General features: G+C 50.0%; 1 protein-coding gene across 1 annotated transcript in view; it reads right to left on the reverse strand.

Annotated features, from left to right (window-relative positions):
• Positions 1 to 15,831: 15,831 nt before the first annotated feature.
• Positions 15,832 to 20,409, reverse strand: part of SH3BGRL (SH3 domain binding glutamate rich protein like) — a 33,479-nt gene continuing 28,901 nt past the window's right edge. The window contains exon 4 of the mRNA XM_083160387.1: positions 15,832 to 18,600. Within this exon, the coding sequence (XP_083016513.1) occupies positions 18,568 to 18,600 (33 nt within the window). The 3' untranslated portion in view covers positions 15,832 to 18,567. The remainder of the gene's footprint in view (positions 18,601 to 20,409) is intronic.

A 20,409-nucleotide genomic window follows, 5' to 3' on the forward strand; every position in this document is an offset into this window, starting at 1 on the left:
CCCCACACCACTCCCACCCTGCCGGCACAAACTCCCACCCTGCCCGCACCCCTCCCTCCCTGCCCGGGTAAAATACCGGTATTTGTTAAACGGGTAAATCACCCTGGAGCTTTCCCACTGCAGCTCTACCATTTTAAAAAGGCAAAAAAACCTGGCAATTTACTGTTTAAAACTTATCTTATGGAAAGTACATTTTGGCCCAGAGCTGGTTCAGGGTCCCAGTTCCTGATGATGTCATATTTAATATCCTGCTGTATCCTGCTGACAAATAGCACGGCATATACAGCTGTAATTATCTGTACGATGCGCCCCCTATGCAGTACTTGCAAAGGGGAAGAGTTTTTTTAAATACTTTTTGAGCAATAAACATCTTGCATTTGCAACACATGTTCACATATCCTGCAACCGGCAGATTGTGCTCCTCCATTCTAAGGCTCACCGTCATCCCCCCGCCCGCCACCTCTGTGTCTGCTGCCCCTGCCCACCGTGCAGCATCCCCCACCCGGAGGGTAAATGTTATGTGCAGCTGGTCCGACCTCCCGACTTCAATCCGATGCGCACGGGACCGCGCATCGGGTCGGACAGGATGTCCACACATGCGATTTGGGTCGATTTCATGGCCCGATCCATTGGGTGAACTCGGGCCCAAGTGGCAGAGTATATGGGGGCCGTTACTGACACCACAGACTTGTTACCCTGTAACCATTACACACCTCACGTGCGGCCGCTCATCTCCAGCCCGGCTTCCTATAATTGGTTTCCTCAGAATGATGAGCTGTCCGTCCTCAGTGATCCATACAAGAACCTCTGTTCCATTGATTTTATGGATGGACATAAAGTATCAGATTTATTCCCGGCCTTGGGATTAATAGCAGCTCAGTAATGATGTTCTGCTCCTAATTTACCACAGAATATTGGACATTTCTGTATGTTCTTTAATAATAAATAACAAATTATGAGTTGGGGGGGGGTGTATTTGTGTATTTCATAGACTCTCTGTACTAATATTTGGAATCCAGCGGATGGGGCAGAACAGGCCTTTGGTTATATTGGGCATTATCATGGTTACTATCGGATTTGTTGCTTATGTCCGGTATTGAGGCCGTGTGAGTGGACACTTACAGCCGGCCCTAGGCATGGGCAGTGTAATAGGAATGGGGGGGGGGGGTGGAATGCAGGCAGGAGGTGGTATGCAGGTAGGGGTGGTATGCAGGCAGGAGGTGGTGTGCAGGCAGGAGGTGGTGTGCAGGCAGGAGGTGATGTGCAGGCAGGAGGTGGTGTGCAGGCAGGAGGTGGTATGCAGGCAGGAGATGGTGTGCAGGCAGGGGGAGGTATGCAGGCAGGAGGTGGTGTGCAGGCAGGAGGTGGTATGCAGGTAGGGGTGGTATGCAGGCAGGAGATGGTGTGCAGGCAGGGGGAGGTATGCAGGCAGGAGGTGGTATGCAGGCAGGGGGTGGTATCAGATACGGGGTGATGTGCAGGCATGGGGTTGTATGCAGGCAGGGTGTGGTATGCAGGCAGGAGGTGGTGTGCAGGCAGGGGGTGGTGTCAGATAGGGGGTGGTGTGCAGGCAGGAGGTGGTGTGCAGGCAGGGGGTGGTGTCAGATAGGGGGTGGTGTGCAGGCAGGAGGTGGTGTGCAGGCAGGAGGTGGTGTGAAGGCAGAGGTAGGTATGCAGGCAGGGGGTGGTGTGCAGGCAGGGGGTGGTGTCAGATAGGGGGTGGTATGCAGGCAGGAGGTGGTGTGCAGGCAGGGGGTGGTGTCAGATAGGGGGTGGTGTGCAGGCAGGAGGTGGTGTGCAGGCAGGAGGTGGTGTGAAGGCAGAGGTAGGTATGCAGGCAGGGGGTGGTGTGCAGGCAGGGGGTGGTGTGCAGGCAAGAGGGGGTGTGGAGGCAGGGGGTGGTGTGCAGGCAGGGGGTGGTGTGCAGGCAGGGGGTGGTGTGCAGGCAGGAAGTGGTGTGCAGGCAGGGGGTGGTGTGCAGGCAGGGGGTGGTGTGCAGGCAGGAAGTGGTGTGCAGGCAGGGGGTGGTGTGCAGGCAGGAGGTGGTGTGCAGGCAGGAGGTGGTGTGAAGGCAGAGGTAGGTATGCAGGCAGGAGGTGGTGTGCAGGCAGGGGGTGGTGTCAGATAGGGGGTGGTGTGCAGGCAGGAGGTGGTGTGCAGGCAGAGGTAGGTATGCAGGCAGGGGGTGGTGTGCAGGCAGGGGGTGGTGTGCAGGCAGGAGGTGGTGTGAAGGCAGAGGTAGGTATGCAGGCAGGGGGTGGTGTGCAGGCAGGGGGTGGTGTGCAGGCAGGGGGTGGTGTGCAGACAGGGATGCGCCCGCTGCCAACTTCCTTCCTCTACCAGTCATTATTCTCATACACATCACTGATTTCAATTATCAGCAACAGAAAAATGCGTCATTTGCAAACATGGCGGCCAGGGATTGCTTTGTGGATTAAAACCACCAGATTTTATCCTTGCGGTAACATACTGCGCTGCAGAATATGTGTGCGCTATATAAATAACTGTATGTTACATTATTACCTGAGAATATCTGTATGCGGCCAATACATGTATCATCACACAACCGCAAATAAACGGGGTTCCAGCCTCTTTACATTATGTACTAACATTGGCCCTTATTCTAGATGAATCAGACGGATGCGTATTTTGGACAGGAACCGAGTGTTCTTAGCCCCGCCTACCGTATGGATCGCTCACACTGTCCGAATGCGGTAAGACGCAGAGTGAACCGACCGCGAGTGGATGTTTCATGTGAACACCTCCCCCATCTGTGGGAACCTCCCCCATCCTCCGATGGTCACCGACCAGAGATTGCTGCTATGTCAGGGAGTCTCCTGCAGAATGCAGGAGGGGAGGTAACTATGATGTAACAGTGTAATGTGGGCTAGGTGACATGAGGGAGATTGCTAGACTAATGAGGGAGAGAGGGAGATTTCTGCTATGTCAGGGAGTCTCCTGCAGAATGCAGGAGGGGAGGTAACTATGATGTAACAGTGTAATGTGGGCTAGGTGACATGAGGGAGATTGCTAGACTAATGAGGGAGAGAGGGAGATTTCTGCTATGTCAGGGAGTCTCCTGTAGAATGCAGGAGGGGAGGTAACTATGATGTAACAGCGTAATGTGGGCTAGGTGACATGAGGGAGATTGCTAGACTAATGAGGGAGAGAGGGAGATTGCTGCTATGTCAGGGAGTCTCCTGCAGAATGCAGGAGGGGAGGTAACTATGATGTAACAGTGTAATGTGGGCTAGGTGACATGAGGGAGATTGCTAGACTAATGAGGGAGAGAGGGAGATTGCTGCTATGTCAGGGAGACTCCTGCAGAATGCAGGACGGGAGGTAACTATGATGTAACAGTGTAATGTGGGCTAGGTGACATGAGGGAGATTGCTAGACTAATGAGGGAGAGAGGGAGATTGCTGCTATGTCAGGGAATCTCCTGCAGAATGCAGGAGGGGAGGTAACTATGATGTAACAGTGTGGGCTAGGTGACATGAGGGAGATTGCTAGACTAATGAGGGAGAGAGGGAGATTGCTGCTATGTCAGGGAGACTCCTGCAGAATGCAGGAGGGGAGGTAACTATGGTGTAACAGTGTAGTGTGGGCTTGGTGACAGGAGGGAGATTGATAGACTAATGATGGAGAGATGGAGATTGCTGCTATGTCAGGGAGACTCCTGCAGAATGCAGGAGGGGAGGTAACTATGGTGTAACAGTGTAGTGTGGGCTAGGTGACATGAGGGAGATTGCTAGACTAATGAGGGAGAGAGGGAGATTGCTGCTATGTCAGGGAGACTCCTGCAGAATGCAGGAGAGTAGGTTACTATGATGTAACAGTGTAATGTGGGCTAGGTGACATGAGGGAGATTGCTAGACTAATGAGGGAGAGAGGGAGATTGCTGCTATGTCAGGGAGTCTCCTGCAGAATGAAGGAGGGGAGGTAACTATGATGTAACAGTGTAATGTGGGCTAGGTGACATGAGGGAGATTGCTAGACTAATGAGGGAGAGAGGGAGATTACTGCTATGTCAGGGAGTCTCCTGCAGAATGCAGGAGGGGAGGGAACTATGATGTAACAGTGTAATGTGGGCTAGGTGACATGAGGGAGATTGCTAGACTAATGAGGGAGAGAGGGAGATTACTGCTATGTCAGGGAGTCTCCTGCAGAATGCAGGAGGGGAGGGAACTATGATGTAACAGTGTAATGTGGGCTAGGTGACATGAGGGAGATTGCAAGACTAATGAGGGAGATTGCTGCTATGTCAGGGAGTCTCCTGCAGAATGCAGGAGGGGAGGTAACTATGATGTAACAGTGTAATGTGGGCTAGGTGACATGAGGGAGATTGCTAGACTAATGAGGGAGAGAGGGAGATTACTGCTATGTCAGGGAGTCTCCTGCAGAATGCAGGAGGGGAGGGAACTATGATGTAACAGTGTAATGTGTGCTAGGTGACATGAGGGAGATTGCAAGACTAATGAGGGAGAGAGGGAGATTGCTGCTATGTCAGGGAGTCTCCTGCAGAATGCAGGAGGGGAGGTAACTATGATGTAACAGTGTAATGTGGGCTAGGTGACATGAGGGAGATTGCTAGACTAATGAGGGAGAGAGGGAGATTGCTGCTATGTCAGGGAGTCTCCTGCAGAATGCAGGAGGGGAGGTAACTATGATGTAACAGTGTAATGTGGGCTAGGTGACATGAGGGAGATTGCTAGACTAATAAGGGACAGAGGGAGATTGCGGCTATGTCAGGGAGTCTCCTGCAGAATGCAGGAGGGGAGGTAACTATGATGTAACAGTGTAATGTGGGCACTGTTACACTGCACATGTGCCGCCATGTCGGTCACAGAGACAAGTTACACACAAATGTCACAACCATTATAGAAGCCTGTGTGAGGCTGTGACTGCGAGGCCATCTGCAATGTCACCGCTGCGGTGGTTCCAGGCTGTGTGACCACAGAGCTCCTCAGTGCGGCAGTAAGCGTCTGATCAGCGGGCGATGGTGTGTCCGCTGCGCTGGTTGGCATCTCTATTGGCATATTGCCACACAGTCGCTGCTGTGACGGGATCAGCATACATCTCTGAATCAGGCTCATTGTACCATGTATGGAGGTGCAGGTTTTCAGTGCTGCCAGTGTCAGTGCCCACATGTAGCCAGCTACCCACATTACCACCTAGAAATACCATCTCTCTGCAAGCAATGCCTATCTATATATCTTTGCGAGGTAACCATCGGTAAGCGTGCGCAGAACCTCCTCGGTCGGCAGCCATTCTGAGGCGGGGTTGCGGTACCTCTTCCTGTTTCACCAGCCGCAGCGCACTCGGCCCTCAGAATTCACAGGTGACCCCAGACTGTACTCAGGGAGGTCCCACCCAGCCGCCGGCCCAGGAGGTCTGCGCCCCTGGGGTAATATGGTAGCTGGGCCTTGCTGTCCACAGGGCCGCTTTATACCTTGGCATAGACAAGGCTACATAGATGACTCAGTCATTGGCCCCCGACATAGCAGCAGAAGAGAATCGTCCATCCTCCTGTAGATGTGGGGAACAGTCCCTAGGGTCACCCACACCCATCAATCTGATGCAATCACTCCTTGTGAATACGACCCACTTCCACAGAAGCATCGGTCACATACGCAGATTATCTGACGCTTCTGCTTTCATTATTAGTGCATCTGGTAGGACAGGAAATGTTCCCATATCAGGTGGCAAGCTGCCGGGCTGTGTGTGTCGGGCTGTGCCGGACTCTGTGTGTGTGCCGCGCTCTGTGTGTGCCGGGCTCTGTGTCATAGTTGCCAAGTCAGCTTGAAACAAGCGGATTTGGGATTATTTTTTTTTTTGATGGTTGCTTGTTGCTTGTTTTTGGGCTTATAATTTTTTTTTAGTAGCTTGTTTTGGGCTTGTTTTATTTTGGGCTTGGTGGTGTTTTTCTCTGTTATTCAGTTATTTAGCACAGAGATAAGGGACAAACACAGGTGAGAACTAGGCTATAGAAATGGTAATGACTCCCATTATCTACCGGTATGTTGCTGCTTGTGTGTATGCAGTAGGGCTAATCTGATTTTAACAGTGAAGCTTGTAGTAAGATTGTTCTATCTTTTTCTTAAGATGTCCACACATGGTACAATTTAACAGGAGCAATGTGCGCTTCCGCACACATTGCACAGCACAAAAAGTATGTGCTCACTAGGTTGCATCTCATTGCATTGAACTCAAAACGCATGCGATCTAAAAACGTACAGCGCCTGTCGCACCATGGGCGGGATGTACTATCCTATTCCGCCACGTTCTTTCATGTTTTCCGTGGCGGCACAGTGTTCTCTAATGTATTAATAAGGTTTCCCACACAAAAAAATCGCATCTCTCCCACATTGTGAAATACCGCAAGTCTTCCGTCGCGGTATTTCCAGCCTATTAATTCAAACGTACAGATTGCGGACTCGCATGTACTAAGAGCAGCCGCGGAGGACAATAGAGATTTTTTTTTTTTTTTTTTTTTAGTTCAGGAGGAATCGTTCGCATATCTTTTTTTTTTTTTTTTTTTTAGTTCAGGAGGAATCGTTCGCATATCTTTTTTTTTTTTTTTTTTTATGCAAACAATTTTTATTAAGATAAAGAGTTCAAACATCCTCAAGATGTTACATTGTAATGTACTGTCAGAACAAGGTAAAACAATAATAAACAGAAGGAAACAATTACAGACGTCATGTGCATTATTTCCAGAGTGAGGACATTGCAAAGTTAGAGATATCATGTCGAATATAAAAATACTAGGATTATCTCTCACATTTTAGCAGAAATAGAGACATTCTGTGTAATTATACAAAAGGTATCGTATATTTAAGAAACAACAAGGAGAAAAAGAGAGAAAGGAAAAAAGAGGGAGAAGGACAGTAAGGCGGAGAGGGGAGGGGAAGGGTTATGCCCACGGACAATTATGTCTCTGGGTTCTGCGTGGGTGTAGCTAACTGAGAGTAGTCTGTTGACTCCTTAAAAGTGATCCAACTCAGCCATGTCGCCACAAAAGACTGGGAGGGATCTTTCAGGAAAGAAGACAGGTCCTCCATAGACATGTATAGGTCTACTCTACGGAACCAGTGTGATATAGGGGGTGGTGCCGTTGACCTCCAGTGGCATGGGATAACTGCTCTAGCCGCGTTCAATAAATGCTTAAGTAAAGATTTCTTAAATCGAGAAATCGGTATATCTGTAAGGTTGAGCAGCCAAAACTCTGGGGTGAAAGGCAGTGAGGAATTAGTGATCTTTTCTGCAATTCTATGTACCTGGCGCCAGTATTCTTGGATGCCAGGGCACCCCCACCATATATGTAATGGAGTACCCGATGATTGACTACATCTCCAACAGAGGTCAGGTATAGTATTGTTTAATTTATGTAGTATGGATGGACATCTATACCAACGTGACAATATCTTATACTGAGTCTCCAGTGTCTGAACCGAGGAGGAGGAGATAGAAATAAATTTAAATATTTGCAACCACTGGTCTTCCGATAGGTCCCGCCCCAACTCCCTGTGCCAAGCCATAGTGTAACCGGGCATCCAGCCGGGTGGACAATTTAGGCATGTTTGATAAAATTTAGAGATTAAATGCTTTGGGGGTTCCTGAGAGAGTAAAAGAGACTCGAAAGGAGTCGGTTCCCAGGATTGAGTGCGCTTGGGCAGTGAGGCGACGTAGTGTCTAATTTGGAGGTAGAACCAAAATAGACTCGTCGGGAGACCAGTCTCCTTGTGCAGATCCTCAAAGGAACGCAAACCAGTCCTGTCCACTAATTGACCCAGATAAGACATGTCAACAGGGGATCGGCTAGAGAGATTACGCAAGCCAAATCCTGGAGGAAATTCAGGGTTATTAACTAATGGTGTGAGAAGTGATGTACCAGGGTTAAAGTACTGGAGGTGCTTGTACTTACTCCAACACAGGAGCGTTGGAGTCAAGGTCGGATGTCGCACTGTCGGGGTCTTCCGAAGCCAGGGAATAACCCGGGGAGATATACCAGATGAGTGGCCTTCAATAGCTGGCCATTGTTTAAGTTGGACTGGCCGAGACATCTCCACCACCCTAGAAATATGGACCGAGTGATAGTAGCTAATAAAATGAGGGAGCTGAAGGCCTCCCCTTTCCTTGCTCTGGACTAAAATATTTTGAGAAAGCCTAGGCCTGCGGTTGGCCCACACAAATTTACCCACCAGGCCTTGCAACTCTCTGAAAAAGGAGGAGGGTATCGCGATTGGAAGAGCTTGAAGTAAATACAATATCTTAGGGAGAATATTCATTTTTATCGTGTTGATCTTTCCCAGCCAGGACAATTTGAGTGTAGACCATTTAGAGAACGAAGCTTTAAAGCTAGCAAGCAACGGCACAAAGTTAAGTTGAAAAAGGTCCGCATTATCTCGGGTTAATAAGGTCCCTAGGTATTTAATATGTGTTGACTGCCAATGAAAGGGGAAAGCTCCCTTAAGAGCTTCCACCTGATCAACAGGAGCTGACACGTTTAATGCGGCAGATTTGGTGTAATTTATTTTAAAGTTAGACAAGTATGCGAATCTCTCAAATTCCTTCATGAGGGACGGCAGGGATGTGGTAGGACTAGAGACGAAGGCCAATAAATCATCAGCGTATAGAGCAAGCTTGTGTTCGCTCCTACCAACCTCCACTCCCTTGATGTTTTCATTCATTCGTATTGCACACGCCAGTGCCTCCATACATAATACAAAAATTAAGGATGACAAAGGGCAGCCCTGGCGCGTACCATTTCGAATGCTAAAGGAATCAGAGAGTTCGCCATTTACCCGGATGCGTGCTGAGGGAGAACTATATAGCGCTAAAATGCGATGGAGACATCTCGGGCCCAGTCCAATATGTTCAAGAAGGGTCTCCATAAAAGTCCAATTTACCCTATCGAAGGCTTTCTCCGCGTCGGTAGACAGAAGGACCACGTGGGCCCCGCCAAGCCTCGTGAAGTGGATTAAGTCAATCACTTTGGTCGTATTATCTTTAGCTTCTCTTCCTGCGACGAAGCCCACCTGGTCCTCATGTATCAACCCAGGGAGAAGATGCCCCAATCTCAGTGCAAGGAGTTTAGCAAATAGCTTCAAGTCAGTGTTTAAGAGAGAGATAGGCCTATAGCTCGAGCACTGCGCCGGGTCCTTTCCTTCTTTTGGGATTATGGAGATATGAGCCTCAAGGCTTTGTGGAGAAAAGAGCTTTTCTTTAGAAATGGCATTACATGCCTTTAAAAAAAGTGGCATGAGTGCTGAGCGAAAGGCCTTGTAATAGGTTATCGTAAAGCCGTCCGGGCCTGGACTCTTACCCGACGGGGTGTTGGAGAGGGCCTGCTCTAATTCCTCTATGGAAAAGGGTTGCTCAAGTGTCGCCAGATCTAACTCTGAGAGCCGTGGGAATTGGACCGAGGTTAGATAATCATTAATTTCTTGTTTAAGTAAGGATCTATCAAATTGGGAAATATCTCCCCTTAAGTTATAGAGTCGTGTGTAGTAGGTTTCGAAAGCTTTTGCAATCTGGGTGAAGGTATGTACCCGTTTCCCATCCGTACCCATGATGCTCTGGACATAGGATTGTGCTCTTTGGGCTCTCAAAGCTCTTGCCAGCATTGAGCTAGGTTTGTTGCCCCAGAGATAAAATTTATGTCTACATTTCCGAAGCTCAAATTTAGTTCTGTCTAGCATTAACTGGTTAAGTGCGACTCTAGCATCGGTGAGCTCTTTTAATATATCTGGGGAGAGTGTGGACTTGTGGGATGTTTCTAAAGATTTTATCTGAGCTATCAGTGTCTGCTTCCGCAACTCTTTCTCCCTTTTTATTTGGGATCCCAATTGAATGCACTTCCCCCTAAGCACGCATTTATGTGCTTCCCAGATCGTTATCGGGGACGTCTGATCGTTGTCATTAATAGAAATGTATTCCAAGATTGCGTCAGATAGGTCTTTCTTACATTTAACATCAGATAGTAAGAGCTCGTTAAATCGCCAATTCCAAGGGCGTGGAGAGGGTGCAGAGACGCCAACAGTGACGTATACAGGGGCGTGATCAGACCATGTGATCTGTCCGATTTCACTATGTGTGAAGCTGTGCAGGAACCTATGGTCGACCAGGAAATAGTCTAAACGCGAGTATGTCGAATGAGGGGCAGAGAAAAATGAAAAGTCTTTCACCGTAGGGTTAAGAATCCGCCAGACATCTATCAACTGGTGCTCGTGCAGGAGTTGTTTAACCCTACGGTGGTCCTTACCACGTAGCGAGCTCGGTACTGGATTGCAGTCCAGGAGAGGGTCTAGTGACCAATTAAAGTCTCCTCCAATCACGAGACAGCCCTCTCTGTAAGGTTCAATAAGACGCAAAAACCTACTAAAAAATTGTCTCTGCTTAGTGTTGGGGGAGTAGACATTAACAAATGTGTATCTCTGTGAAGAAATTGTACACTGCAAAACTTGACAGCAGCCCTCTATTAGAGAATGATGAGATATATCTGTGGGGTGTAGGCGACGGGAAAATAACATGGAAACGCCTAGAGTTTTCCCTAAGGAATTACAATTGGAGTAAGCCAGTGGATAGTAATGACTGCTCAACCTTGGTGATGCCCCCTGCTTAAAATGTGTTTCCTGTATAAAGGCCACATCAACCTTGTTAGAACGAAGTTCTCTGACCAGAGTGGACCTTTTCTCAGGGACATTAAGCCCCTTCACATTCAGGGAGCATAGCTTAAGTGACCTCATATTAGGCAACGGCATGACTGAGTTAATAGGGGCACACCTACCACTAGGATAGCAGCAGCAGATGTCAGTATGCACTTACAAAGAGGTCCTAGGGCAGGGGAGGGAAGGGGAAGGGGTAGAGAAAGAGAAGGAAACGAGAGCCAAGAGAAATACATTTGCATGTAAGAAGAAAACAAAACAATATGCGCTATCAACAAGAACAATATGAAACCACTGTTGGACTGAATGATGCACCCATGATGCATCATAGTCCAAAAAGAAATGTGGTTCACCCCAACTGGGGGCGGTGGCCACAACCCCCACCGGGCGCGGGGTAGTTTAAGGTATAAATAGAACCAATAACATTTCAAAGAGTCGGTACTGTGACAATAAACAAATCTACCAACAACTGTCCCTCGTTTAGAAGAACGATAGTCCCCTGGTGTAAAGGGTCTGCCCAGGAACAGACAACATCCCATTGGTCAAATTATTAAAGCCTGAATTAGGGAACCCCTCTAAGCTGAGAAAAAAAAAAAAAAACAACTCCAATAACTCTTTTGCACTGATGACATATAGGGGGGTCCCTCGAGGCCTGGGGCAGGAACCCTAGATTAATCATTAGGTGAAAAAAAACACAATTAGAGCTCCCTGGTTACTAGGTATAACAGGTGCTCCTGTCCTCCTGCAACAATATCATGAAGTAATATCTAAGGCATTTTGAGTAGAGCAAGTAATCGATCTTAAATTATATGAAAGTTGTGACCCAAAAAAGTTACAAGAAATTACAACTCACACCTGAGTTCCATAATTATGGTATAAGGGGACCACAACATCTAGGCCTCTTGGTTATGGGCCATTGTCCACGCCACGGGAAGACCCTCCACATTCAAGGGGAGCATGAGGAGGAGAAGACATCCACAAATTGCAATGTAATAGCAGGGAGTTCACCATTGCAGTGGGTATAGCACACCCTCCTTTATGTAAGATGAGGACCAGTCCATCTCAAAAGGCTCCAAGTCAGGTCGCGTGGTCAGAGTGGGTTGACGTCGCTGGGGAGGCCAACCCGGCACCCTTGCCTACTGTCTGCCATCGTGCGCGTCCAGACGGAGGGCACGGAGGGTCTAGACGTTTTGTCAGATGTAGCCAGTCAGCGAGATGCGGTCTTGGGATATCGAGGGCCTTGCAAAATGGGTCTAAGTCTTCCGGGGTCTGCAAAGTCACCAATTTACCTTCATGAGACGCCTGGATACTCAAAGGGAAGCCCCAGCGGAATCTGACGTTTTTCTGTTTAAGCTGATCCGTGAGGGGTTTAAGCAGACGCCTTTGTTGGAGAGTGTCCCAAGACAAGTCTGGGAATATTTGCACCCTTTCTCCATTAAATTCAATGGCTTCCAGTTTGCGGGCTTTACTCAGGATTTCTTCACGTTCTCTGTGGTAGTGCAACCGGCAGATAATATCCCTCGGCTTGTCAGGTTGAAGACCCCTTGGTCTCAATGCGCGGTGGGCACGGTCAAAGAGGAACGTGTGGTCAGGTGCGGCATCTGTTAATTCATTAAATATTTTTGTGATAGCAACAACAATTCCAGGCCCCTGGATGTCTTCTGTAAGACCTCTGATGCGTAGATTATTTCTCCTCCCCCTGTTGTCTAAATCATCAAGACGCCGCTGCAAGGACTTTAACTCCTGAGCGTGGGTGGATGCTGTTTCATATAATTTATCCTGATAGTGAACCACGTCATTCGTGAGGTCTTCCAGTTCCGAAACACGCTGCGTTGTTTGGTTTAGCTCAGATTGGACTGATGAGATCTCCATTTTGATCGTTTCACGTAGCTTCTGCTCCATATCCAAGAAGTCCTTTTTGGAAGGGAGGTCTGACTTAGTAGGTAAGGTGCGGAGATATGCTAGGACCTCCGTCAATGTGGTCTCAGGGTGTTGCGGGATGGAGGGACCAGGAGAGGAGTCCATTTGCAGCGGGTCTCTAGGTGATTGCGAACAATCTGAAGGTGCCTGGGAATCTTCTACATTGGTCCCGGAGTTGTGGGTAAGGTATTGAAAAATTGTAGGTTTGGAAGAGCCGTCACTTGGGTGCTTAGACATAGGTGTCTGTGGGCCTTTCTTAGACTTCCCCATAAGTGGACCGGTCGTACACTGAGAGTAAACAGGGGGGCAGCTTCAGAGACACTTGGTAGTACCGACTCAAGAGAGAATTCACAGAAGCCCGGAGGGAAACCAGTGGCCACACTCCCCCATATTAGCGGGTGGCTAGGGAGTCATGGCCTGCAGTATGTTAACAGTGTCCATCCAGAGCTGTCATCCTGGATTTATTGCGGATAAGGAAGATATCATGGCATCATAGTAGTAGTAAAGTAGTAGTAAAGTAGAGAAGTTGTAAATTTAAAATTGAGTTGCAATTTCAATATCGGCCACAAGATGGTGTGTGGAGACCAGGGCTGTGGTACTAGGGTAGGAAATGTCTCCCTTTTAGAGGAGCTTTTGCAGGGAGATGGACCTGTGGAACTGAATCAGGGGTATCTTATATATCTCTGCACACTCCAAACACAGCAAATCCAGCAGAGGGGTAGGTCAGGCAGGTATAGTACCCCAGGAGATAGGAGCAAGAGGCAAGAGGTTTCCCTACAGGGCTAGTCTGTGTCAGTATCCCAAGGAGAGAGTGTCACACTGCAGGTACAGTCTCTATATCAGGATCAGTGGGTATTGTATAGTGGGTAGTTTTTAGTGAGGGGATTAAACCCACTTACTGTGTCCACTGGAAGGTGACCGCTCCAGGTATCTGGCTTTGGAGGGGAAAATGCACCAGCTTCTATGTGCAGGGAGTTGCTAGTTTATCATCAAGATGGCCGCCGCTCCTATCCTTCAGGGCACCCCAGCTCACACGGCCCCTCCGTGGGGAGCACCGGCGCCCCAGCGCGTCCCCTCTCACTGTCTTTTCAGGCTCAGGGGGGGGCTCCACCGCCTCCAGGCGTGAGCCCTCTGCTTTCCCCGACGTCTCTGTCCCGGCAGACGCGACCGCTCAAGCTGCGGCACCCGCGTCGGGCACAGCCCAGAACTCGAGGCCCCGGCTTCACCCGCACTCACAGGCCGCAACCCGCAGGGACGTGCAAGTCGTCCCCCGGCTCCGCAGCACTGGTGTACAGGGCGGCGGGGGGGTTCGGTGAGATGATCCGATGGTGTTCCGGTGCGTGAGCACCCGCTGGCGTCGAGAGAGGGCTCCGGATCGCGGGAGCTCCACACACCTGCGTCCGCTCCGGTCAGCAGCCAGGCCACGCCCCCCGACAATAGAGATTTTAATTTCGCTATATATACCTGGCAAATTTGCAAAGTATAGCACTTTTCCTTTAATTTATTCACAAAGCACACAGTTTAAAAAGCAGATGGCACAGAACTTACATTAATGAGCACCACAGTTGTGCTCCCTGCCATCCTCTGCGCTCAGCCATCCACTCTATCACCCGTTCCTGTGCTCCCTGCCAGCCTCTGCGCTCAGCCATCCACTCTATCACCCGTTCCTGTGCTCCCTGCCATCCTCTGCGCTCAGCCATCCACTCTATCACCCGTTCCTGTCCTCTGGCTTTTACTGTGCATGACGGCATCCACAGATGGAGATGCGTATGTGCAGCAATCATGCAGTCTCATCACGTTCTCAGCTGCGACTGCAAGTACCATAAAATGTTAAATACGGGGAAGACGAAGGCGGACACAGTCGGGAACACCACGAACAGGCTGCGAAAGCAGCGCGAGCCGACCGCTACAGCAATGTGGTAAATAGTACATCCCGCCCCATGTATGGTAAATATTTCTCAGTGCGTACAAAGGACAATGTTCACTTGAGATTTTTCTTAAGAGAAAAAATGAAAGTAAAATGTCTCATATTGGGGCAGATGTATGAAGGTGCGCTATGGGGAGAAGGGGGAATCAGTGCATGTTATGTGCACCGATACACACACACAGCGCATATTGGGGCAGATGTATGAAGGCGCGCTATGGGGAAGAAGGGGGAATCAGTGCATGTTATGTGCACTGATCCCGCTTCTCCCCCATGTAAGAAGGAGCTGGTGTGCACAGGCCGCTACGTAAGGTAAATGTATGAACGGTCCACAGCGCTGACTGTTCCGCCCCCTGCCGCTATCCACTTGCTGCAGGGTGACAAAGCCCTATAACCAAAACAGTGACATCACTGTCCCTGCTGCTGGCTTCGGGCTGCGCTGGGATCTCACGTGAGTAGCGAGATCTTGCGCATGCCCAGTACAGCCCTGGGCATGTGCTCAAGGGGACATCGCCAGAGGGGGGGAGTTTGTGCTCGCCCGCTTTGGCAGACAAGATGTTAATACATCTTATCGATGTCCCTTCCTGCTTGGCCTCATCAATGAGGTGAAGCAGGAAGTGTTACAGTATTCTGTAAAAAACAGTTTTGTGCTGATAAAATATCATTGTAAAGACATAACATGTAGATTGTATAAATAATACGTAAAATATCTATCTATAATCAAATGTAGGTTGGGCTTGGTTTTTAGTCATCAGTTGCTTGTTCTACGAGTTGGCAACACTGCTCTGTGCGCCGGGCTATGTGTGTGCCGGGCTCTGTGCGCCGGGCTATGTGTGTGCCGGGCTCTGTGCGCCGGGCTATGTGTGTGCCGGGCTCTGTGCGTGCTGGGCTGTGTGTGCACGCCGGGCTCTGTGTGCGCGCCGGGCGCTGTGTGTGCGTGCCGGGCGCTGTGTGCGTGCCGGGCGCTGTGTGTGCGTGCTGGGCTGTGCGCCGGGCTCTGTGTGCGCGCGCCGGGCTCTGTGTGCGCGCGCCGGGCTCTGTGTGCGCGCGCCGGGCTCTGTGTGTGCCAGGCTGCCCTGCGGGTGCAGTAAGGTGGGTAATCTGGTGTTGGGAGTATCTCGGGGTCTAGGTGAGAGTGGCCGGGGGACCTTGTGGTGACTATTAGAAGAGATCTCTGTATATACTGCCGTATTGTCTGCCTGGTAATAGCTGTACCCCTCCAACCCCCCCCCCCCCCCTCATTACCAGGATACAGATGGTAGGTGCTAGAGAAAGGGCGCAGTGGCGCGGAAAGGAAACTGACCAATCACAACGGGACATTTATCATTTCTCTTTATTGGCGACAGTACAAATAATATTAAGACTCGTCTAATCGTACAGTAAACATCGTTATCGCGTTAGTGAATCAAAATGAGCAAAAACGTAAAAAAACATAATAATAATAAGTGTCAGATCTCAGGCTGGAAACGTGGCACGTGGTATAAGACTGTATATAGGGAATGTATGTGTGTGTATATATATATATATATTATATATACACACACCCTGCTGCGCGTGATTGTCTGCTGCCGGCTGTACGTGGTGAACAGGAGGTCATTCGTCCATAGGAACCAACACAAAGGCATCGGCTGCTGCAGAACCTCTTAGGTGAGGTTGGCTGCAGGTCCTGATACTATCTCTGGGATCTTCTAACAGGATAATTAGATTTCTTATGTCATGCACACAGTGTCCTGGCCCCTAGAGCTTACAATCTATGACCAGTGGTAACTGGATGTGTGACCAAGTACGACCAGACTATGGGGGAAATTTACTGAAGCTTCTGAAACTGAAAGGACGGGATGTTGCCTGTAGCAACCAACCAACCAGATTCTAGGAGGCAGTAGAGAAATAATCGGATTGGTTGCTATGGGCAACATAACCTCTGTATTTGTTTAATGTGTTCTGCAAAATAAATGGAAATTAACCTGATGATTAGTATAAAAGGAATCTTATTTCCGTCCCTCGGTCTGTACTTCCCACCGCCTGTAGGTGGCGCTATCGCCTCACAGGATGACCATATACTGTACTGCAGGTCAGACAAGCTGAGGATTACCGGGCCAAGTGGGAATACAAAGAACAGGATGACCCCGTATATAACATATCCGTGGGACAGACCCAGGAACGGTCACTCTCCGCCACGGAACAAGGTCTATCCTACAACAATAAGACATATGACTGCCATCGCTATGGGGTATAGTCCTGGTTGTATGGGGTATAGTCCTGGCTGTATGGGGTCCTGGCTGTATGGGGTCCTGGCTGTATGGGGTATAGGGTCCTGGCTGTATGGGGTATAGTCCTGGCTGTATGGGGTATGGGTTCCTGGCTGTATGGGGTATGGGTTCCTGGCTGTATGGGGTATAGCCCTGGCTGTATGGGGTATGGGGTCCTGGCTGTATGGGGTATGGGGTCCTGGCTGTATGGGGTATGGGTTCCGGGCTGTATGGGGTATGGGTTCCGGGCTGTATGGGGTATGGGTTCCGGGCTGTATGGGGTATGGGTTCCGGGCTGTATGGGGTATGGGTTCCGGGCTGTATGGGGTATGGGTTCCGGGCTGTATGGGGTATGGGTTCTGGGCTGTATGGGGTATGGGGTCCTGGCTGTATGGGGTATGGGGTCCTGGCTGTATGGGGTATGGGTTCCTGGCTGTATGGGTTCCTGGCTGTATGGGGTCCTGGCTGTATGGGGTATAGCCCTGGCTGTATGGGGTATAGCCCTGGCTGTATGGGGTATAGCCCTGGCTGTATGGGGTATAGCCCTGGCTGTATGGGGTATAGCCATGGCTGTAGCACTGGGTATATGTGGCCACGCGGCTCTGAGAGTGTTGGTCACTGCGGCACGGGTAAGGTATTGACCATGGATGGTAGGACACGTCCCGTTCCACGCTATAGTATAGGAGACCGATGTTCTGCTACAGGGTTGTACTAATTGGCACGTTACAGCAATGATCAGAGAATAATACCACAGACATCGCCAGGCGGCACAGTCGCGGATACGGGTAATATAATGGCGACCACAGCTGCGCACGGGACAAGGACGCCGGGAATGTCAAAGTCTATTTGGCCAAAATATATTTATCAAATCTGTATCTGTTCCTTACACGGTATACAGTGTTGTGCTGAGAGTAATATTGTGATTGGCAGACCGAGAGGGTCTCACCTGCTCCGAGGACTCGCCGGCTCTATATAACGCGGTCGCTGGCAAACATCATGTGTAATGGTGCCCAATCAGATGCGATTTCCCATAGCGATGTGTAGTTACCGATTTGTGACCGGCAGGCCATCACGTCGCGTCAGGTGACACATGCGATCCATGCTATTTGTTGCAGCGATTTATCGAACTCGCATGCCATAACTCACATGTGTATGGGCACCATTACACCCGGGACCCCATCAGTGACCCCCCGGAATGTGCATTTACTCCTCTACAACTACGTGACAATTCCTTATCGTGACAATTAAACAATCATACAAGTTTCTAATGAAAGCCGATGGCGTAACATCAGCGGAGCGAAGGTAAGTGACTAGCGGACAGCACCGGGTGACAGCAGAGGCCACATTGTATACAATCTACAGTCTGAGCGTTAGATGGTGACGCGCACATGTACAATGACACGGATCGGCAGAGGGCGCGGCTCTCACATACAGAATGTGACCATCGGACGCTCGTCCTCAGGGGCGGTGACGTGGAGATACTTTATTGATTATTGAGGAAGCAGAAGGTGGCAGGGATTATTATTGGACAGTTCTCTGCACGGGCGATGAAGGCCGGAACTTAGCGCACCTCACACAGTGACCGTTCTTCCCAGGTGGCGGCAGTTTCCATAGTAGTTACACTTATATGGACACAGACAGTGGCTCCACCGCCAGTAGTGAGCGCACGCCAGCCACTAGCTACGCCTCGCTACACGTACACAGTTAGGAGTTTAGGCGCAAAGCTGATCAGGTTGTATTTATAAGCATCTGAGACACCCAGGAAAGCTCTGCAGGATCCGGTGCTGGAGAAATGTGAGGGGATCTATGCCTCCTCCCTGGCCAGTGCCTCGGCCTCCTGCAGACAGAAACAGAGGAGTAAGTACACGGATAGACCATGCTGTACTGCTGATACATGTATTATATCTGTATGCAGGGTAAATACTGTCTGCTTCTGCATGTAGTCCACACATAACTCTCCGCACATGTTACATCTGCCCCCCCCCCCCCCCTGCAGTGCAGCTAATGTTACCCAGGGGCCCAGTTACTGGCTGCTTCTGCATGTAGCCCACACATGCTGGCAGCTGTATTCTCACACTGCAATGTAGCTCTGAGCTAGGACACACCCCTCTCACACCTAACTCCCTGCACATGTTACATCTGCCCCCTGCAGTGCAGCATGGTGTTACCCAGGTGCTCAGTTACTGGCTGCTTCTGCATGTAGCCCACACATGCTGGGCAGCTTTATTCTCACACTGCAATGTAGCTCTGAGCTAGGACACGCCCCTCCCACACCTAACTCTCTGCACATGTTACATCTGACCCCCTGCAGTGCAGCATGGTGTTACCCAGGTGCTCAGTTACTGGCTGCTTCTGCATGTAGCCCACACATGCTGGACAGCTTTATTCTCACACTGCAATGTAGCTCTGAGCTAGGACACGCCCTCCCACACCTAACTCTCTGCACATGTTACATCTTCCCCCTGCAGTGCAGCAAGGTGATACCCAGGTGCTCAGTAACTGGCTGCTTCTGTATGTAGCCCACACATACTGGGCAGCTTTATTCTCACACTGCAATGTAGCCCTGAGCTAGGACATGCCCCTCCCACACCTAACTCTCTGCACATGTTACTTCTGCCCCCTGCAGTGCAGCATGGTGTTACCCAGGTGCTCAGTTACTGGCTGCTTCTGCATGTAACCCACACATGCTGGGCAGATTTATTCTCACACTGTAATGTAGCTCTGAGCTAGGACACGCCCCTCCCACACCTAACTCTCTGCACATGTTACTTCTGCCCCCTGCAGTGCAGCATGGTGTTACCCAGGTGCTCAGTTACTGGCTGCTTCTGCATGTAACCCACACATGCTGGGCAGATTTATTCTCACACTGTAATGTAGCTCTGAGCTAGGACACGCCCCTCCCACACATAACTCTCTGCACATGTTACATCTGCCCCCTGCAGTGCAGCATGGTGTTACCCAGGTGCTCAGTTACTGGCTGCTTCTGTATGTAGCCCACACATGCTGGACAGCTTTATTCTCACACTGCAATGTAGCTCTGAGCTAGGACACGCCCCTCCCACACCTAACTCTCTGCACCTGTGACATCTGCCCCCAGCAGTGCAGCATGGTGTTACCCAGGTGCTCAGTTACTGGCTGCTTCTGCATGTAGCCCACACATGCTGGGCAGCTTTATTCTCACACTGTAATGTAGCTCTGAGCTAGGACACGCCCCTCCCACACCTAACTCTCTGCACATGTTACATCTGCCCCCTGCAGTGCAGCATGGTGTTACCCAGGTGCTCAGGTACTGGCTGCTTCTGCATGTAGCCCACACATGCTGGGCAGCTTTATTCTCACACTGTAATGTAGCTCTGAGCTAGGACACGCCCCTCCCACACCTAACTCTCTGCACATGTTACATCTGCCCCCTGCAGTGCAGCATGGTGTTACCCAGGTGCTCAGTTACTGGCTGCTTCTGCATGTAGCCCACACATGCTGGGCAGCTTTATTCTCACACTGCAATGTAGCTCTGAGCTAGGACACGCCCCTCCAACTCTCTGCACATGTTACATCTGCCCCCCTGCAGTGCAGCATATCACCCAGGTTCCCAGTTACTGTCTGTTCCTGCATGTAGCCCACACGTGCTGGGCAGCTTTATTCTCAC

This window comes from Crinia signifera, chromosome 9 (genome assembly GCF_055691185.1).
Source record: "Crinia signifera chromosome 9, ASM5569118v1, whole genome shotgun sequence".
Classification (NCBI taxonomy): domain Eukaryota; kingdom Metazoa; phylum Chordata; class Amphibia; order Anura; family Myobatrachidae; genus Crinia; species Crinia signifera.